Raw genomic sequence first — 6000 nt, forward strand, 5'->3', positions numbered from 1 at the left:
TGGGGGACTGTACACATATTCACACACATACCCACGCACACACACACGCACATACACACGCCTCCCTTTACAGAAATCATGTTCCTAAAGTGGGAATAAAAATAAAATCTTACTTTCCCACTAAGTTAATCAGAATTGAGAGCCTTATCTTTTGTTTGTTTGGATTACTCACCAATACGAAAAAGTCCCACTTTGGCTCTCTGTTACTCTTTCATTATTTGACGAACACTTAGCATTTTATGAACCAAAATTTAAAATAACAGGGGTTTCTATAGTTCATTTTTTGAAAAGCAAACAACCCACACAAAATTCTAATAAAGTCTTTCATTTATACACTTCATAAACTTTGAATTTGTGTTTCTTTTTTTCTATAACAAAGATGACCTCTTCAGTGAAATCTCAACTGGTCAAACCAAAGAACTACAACTCAGGTAAGAATTCAAAACTCTGGGGAAACTATTGTTGTCTTTTTTCAACATGAGTTCTAATATAAAATGTAGGGCACCTGTTCTCAAACTTTTCTTGCTATAACATACCTAAGGGATACAATCCTCATTAGTAGCAATAGTTAATCACCATGAAGAGCCTGGAGAGGAAGAAGACAATCTGGGGAAGGAGGGTGGGTGAAGCAGTTTACGGAAGCCTGACATGTCCACCCCACCCCTGTCCCACCGTGGCCTCTTCTCATGTGCTGCTCTCCTATGAGAACCACTGAATTAGAGGTGAGGTTATACAGTCGGCCCTCTGAATCCGTGGGATACGCATCCGCAGATCAAGAATGTTTGAAAAAACATTAAAAATAAGAATACAACAATAAACAGTAATACAAGCTACTCGGGAGGCTAAGGCCTGCTTGAGCCTAGGCGTTTAAGTCCAGCCTGGGCAACATAGTGAGATCCCGTCTCTAAAACAGTAATAGTAATAATACAAATAAAAAAGATACAGTATAACAACTATTTATGTAACACTGACATTGTGTTAAGTATTATAATCTAGAGATGATTTAAAGCAACAGGAGGATGCACATAGGTTGTATGTAAATACTATACCATTTTATATAGGGACTGGAGCATCCAAGGATTTGGGTGTCCACAGGGGTCCTGGAACAAATCCCATCTGGGATAAGATACCAAGGGATGTCGGTACTGCCAGGACTTTTTCTTCATTCAAGTTACTTCAAAATCAGTGGTCACAATACAAATTAAACATCAACCCTGTCTTGCCAACATATGTCCTTAATGAAATTAAACCACTCCAGCCATTCATGTTTAAGATTTCCAATCAAAATAATATTCAAAGTAAATCTCTTAAAATATAGCTACAAAGCACTGGTTTGTGTTGTAAACATCCTCCTGAATTCATGTGAATGCTTAACCCTTTCTCCTAAGGGCTCATAATCTGACTGTCAGAATAAAATATTAAAATCTTGCAAACTCAAGTTCTCTTCAGGTGTTCTCCACAGTTTCCAAGTTGTTTATCGTTTATGAATTTAAAGCCAGGTTCTGTAAAAAAAACTGAAGTTAAAAAAATTAAAATAACAAGTATATACAATTAGCTCTCCATATCCGTGGGTTCCACATCCATGAATTCAACCAAGTGCAGATCAGAAATATTTGGGAAGAAAAACTACATCTGTATTGAACATGTACAAACTTTTTTCTTGTCATTATTCCCTAAACCATACAGTATTAACAACCATTTACATAGCGTTTATATTACATATGGCATTACACATAATCTAGACATTATTTAAAGCATACGAGGCTGTGCATTGGTTAAACACAAATACTGCATCATTTTGTATCAGGGACTTGAGCATTTTAGGATTCTGTGATTCGTGGGAAGTTCCAAAACCAAACCTCCTCTGATACCGAGGGGACTGTACATATATATGTATATAGCTACTAAAATTCAGAATCACAGACTTCACACGGGGATCAGGTATTGCAAAGATTTGGGTTTCACTTTTAGCCAGATGAACGTGCAGACTCACCAGAAGAGCAAAATCACTTGTACAGTACTATTTTGGACTCTCAAGAGCGATATCCCACAAAATGCCCTTTTCTAGTATTAACACCCTTTACAATAAGGAATTTATAACACGTCAAGCTATCAAAAGCAAATCTATACTGTTTTCAAGTCACTTCCTCTAGTGGGCACATTCCTCTCACAAAAATCTACGCATCTCGAAACACATATTTGACAACAATCAGGACTTTCCTTAAACTTTCATCATCTGCACTGAACACTTTAACCTTGCCAGATAGTGTTGGCTTTTTCCCTTTGATCATTCTGACATTTCTCTATAATTTACATCTCTTTAAAATACAGTGACCAAAACTTGACATGCTAATCAAGAGAGAAAACAACTTCAAAGGATAAAGAAAGAACTCTCTCTGTGACCTTGGGTGCCCTATTCATTTAAAATACCTGAGTGTGATGTGGATTTTTTTTCCTGACTTACATGCAGCTTGTCGTCATCCACGACTACGACTGTCTTCCTTCCATATTTATTTATACCCGGCCTGTCCTCTGCCATCCTCTCTTTACATGGTTGAACTCATACCCTCCACATACCACCTGGCACTTAACTCACCAAATTTCATGCAGTTTTCATAGATCTATTTCTTATTTATCATAGTACCTTACAGAAATGCTTAAATGTGCAATTTATAACTGCCATTTGTGCTAAAAATATTAGAATATGAAAGTACATAACACCAACATTATAATTTACAAACAATAAATGGAACTAAGGACATCATCGCATTAATGCCTACTGGAAACCTACCTCCACTGGACGATCGTTCTTTACCAATGCTATACGTGCCCTTTGCAAGGAACCATCCATTAGCTTGTGAAGTCTTAAAATTAACTTTCTTAACCCCATCTGCTTCAGTGCTTTGTCTACAAATGGTCTATAAATAGAAGTCAGACAATGTCTACTAAAGCCTGCTTCTGCGCTGCAGTCTGGTGCTCCCCAGCCAATAGAATCATCCTCAGACTCCAGCCTCTCAAGCTTCCTGGATATGCAGTCCTGCGACTGGATGTCGAAGCTGTTGTCTACGGGCTGTCTGATTTCCGGTACCCCAGGATCAGAGATTTGTTCTTCCTCACTCTCATCCGTACTACTTTCCAACTCCTTCAGTTCTCCTTCTGTGTCATCACCCTCATACTCCGGCTCATTACCTTTGGATGGTCGAGGGGAAGGAATTTCAAACACTGGCCAGCCAATGTCTGATAAATTCTTGATGCCCAAAACAGTGCCCATAATCCTTAATTTCTGATTTAAGTCTTTTGTGATGTTTAACCACAAACAGAGTGCCTGCACCCTGTCCTGGAAGTCTTTTGCAGCATATTTTTCGTAGTCCTTCTGAAGCGCCTGCAATGATGGATAAAGTGCTTCTATGTACTCTAGCAGCTCCATTATCCGTTTTACCTGCTCAAATGAGACCCTCTGGCGTTGGAGATGCTCGTGATGTGTTGAGTAACCTATAGTCTTTGTTCCAGGAGTGGCTTTGCACTGCCCTTCTACTGAAGTACCATTAAAACCAGCTCCATCTCTAACAAAGGCGAAGCTCCCATAGTCGACTTTGAAAGTAAGGATTTCATTGATAATATCTGGGATGGCTTGACGGGCTGTATACAAAAAGAAGTCCTGGTCATTAATTGTCCGTCCTGCATGCCAGGCTTGTAGCTCTAACCAGATCAGTTCGTTAGATCGGTTAAGCCAGAAACCAGACGTATTTTCTTGCCCTCTTTGCTCCCTGTCTTTCTTCTTTGAGACTGAGGTAAGCTTTAGCAAAAGTCGTAATGTTTCAAAAAACTTTAAACGATCTGCTGGACAGTCAGTCCTAGAAGTCTGGCGTGCAGGTCTGGCTATAGGCATGGGCACAGATACTGGAAGCTTAGCGTTGCTACAGCCAAGGCTGAGGTAAGGCTTATTGAGATCCACATCCGGAATTGATTTTTTTGGCAAAGATCCACCCACTGAGTCTAACATGAATGAGCACTGTACGTTTTTTTTATGATCACGCTCTGTTGTTCTAAGAGCTGCTCGGATCTTTTTCTCCTGCTTATAGCTGTATTCTTCCACATTCTCCACTGTTTTTCCAGTGTCTTTATGTGGAGGCTGATTTGGTGCATTCATTTTTTCTATTAAAAAAAATAAACAGAACATTATTTAACTCTAAAATATGAAGCTACTCTCAATATTTTCAATAAAACCGATATTCACACGTATTTATACTTTTAGGCTGCAAATGGAAGAAAAGCAGCATACCATATCCTGAAAATTAAAGGAATCAAAAAATATGACATTTTTCTCTATATTTTAAAAAAAAATTCCATTTTTCCAGTATTTGCTGTATTCTCTTATATTCACAACTAATCACCTAAACTAGCCATTAATTTCCATGCTACAAAGCATAGTTATCAAATCATTTAACCAAACTTCTGTAAGTAATCACCTTCAATTTAAGAAGGAAGAAACAGCATGGGAGATCGGACAGAAACTTGGATGAGAAAATATACTTAATTCCTGCATTTGTCATTAGATAAATGTGTAAACTTAAGAGGAAATCACGTAAATTATCTGGATCACTTGTGTCATTGGTAAAATTACGCAGACTGATGCAAGAATCCTTAAGGCACCTTAAGATTATTCTCATAAAAAACTGAAAGACAGCTGACAGACAAAAACACTGACCTTATTCTATTCCTTTATTTCTTCTTTGCCACAAACAAGTGGGCAATAACATTTTAAATTTAAAATTATCAAGACTGAAGACATATAGACTAATTTGGTATAATTTGTTTAATATGTTATACCAGCACATTACAATTCATGTGAAAAAAGCAAAAATCACACATTTCTTTCAAACAACTAGAAAAGGTTCTATAATTTGACTCCAAGCTTTGAAATGAACACACATACATCCTCTTTCCTGTATGGCACTTTTAACACTATTAATTGCGCTACGTTCCTGAAATCCTTTCATTCTGTTGCTTCTGGGTTCTTACACTTCCTTAATTCCCTTCTTTTCAAATACCTCCTTGGAACTTTGCTCACTACATAAAATGTTAATGTTTCTCAAAGTGCTAATCTTAGATCTCTTCTCCCTGGGCGATCTCATTCATTTCCACATCATGTATCGATAATGCCCAAACCTATAATGCCATCCCAATCTATCCTCTACCCTCAAGGCATAGTTTATTTCATTAAATCTAGGACACACATTTTTTCATATGTTAACATATCTGATATCAGAATGTTACATATAATCCATGATGATATAAGTAAATTTTAGGGACATATTTGCCAATATATTTCATTTACATTTTTCTTTTCTTGAGACAGGCTGAAGTGCAGCCTCAACTTCCTGGGCTCGAGTGATCCTCCCGCCTCAGCCTCCCAAGTAGCCAGAACCACAGGCACACATCACCACAACCAGCTAATTTTTTTTTTTTTTTTTGGTAGAGACAGGATCCCACTATGTTTCCTAGGCTGGTCCCAAATTCCTGGGCTCAAGCAATCCTCCCACCTCTGTCTCCCAGTGTGCTGAGATTACAGGCACGAGTCACTATGCTCGGCCCATTTTTTTAAAACATATATATATGCATAAGTAAAATATGTATCTACATATCAGAAAGTATAAAAGATCTCTTTAAATAAATAAAAATTCCAATTATAAGAACACACCATCAATTGTAAGCTGTTTTTACCTCAGAATATATTATAATTTCTTAGTATATATTTCTGATATACTAAGAATTTTATTATATATTATATTAATATAACAATTATACTAAGAAATTATTATATAATTTTCTCAGTATATAATATCACCCAATTTTAGGTGATTAGTTGTGAATATGTAAGAGATTAGTTGTGAATATAATATCTAAAGACATATTAGCTATCTTCAGATTTGATGGACAGGGTATATTTACATGGGTTACAAACCAATATACCACAAACCAATGCACCAATGAAAATTT

The 6000-nt window shown here is 37.0% G+C and overlaps 1 protein-coding gene across 5 annotated transcripts in view; it reads right to left on the minus strand.

The window, feature by feature from the left end:
• MAP3K4 (mitogen-activated protein kinase kinase kinase 4) overlaps nucleotides 1–6000 on the minus strand; it is a 128056-nt gene that overhangs the window by 65578 nt on the left and 56478 nt on the right. For all 5 annotated transcript variants that reach the window (XR_001000984.1, XM_011934987.1, XM_011934985.1 and 2 more), the window contains exon 3: nucleotides 2792–4155. Coding sequence is in view for 3 of the 5 variants with exons in the window: in XM_011934985.1 (XP_011790375.1) it covers nucleotides 2792–4155 (1364 nt within the window). In the remaining 2 variants the exon portion in view is untranslated. The remainder of the gene's footprint in view (nucleotides 1–2791; nucleotides 4156–6000) is intronic.

The sequence above is a fragment of the Colobus angolensis genome, unplaced genomic scaffold, assembly GCF_000951035.1.
Source record: "Colobus angolensis palliatus isolate OR3802 unplaced genomic scaffold, Cang.pa_1.0 Scaffold14, whole genome shotgun sequence".
NCBI classification, from domain to species: Eukaryota; Metazoa; Chordata; class Mammalia; order Primates; family Cercopithecidae; genus Colobus; species Colobus angolensis.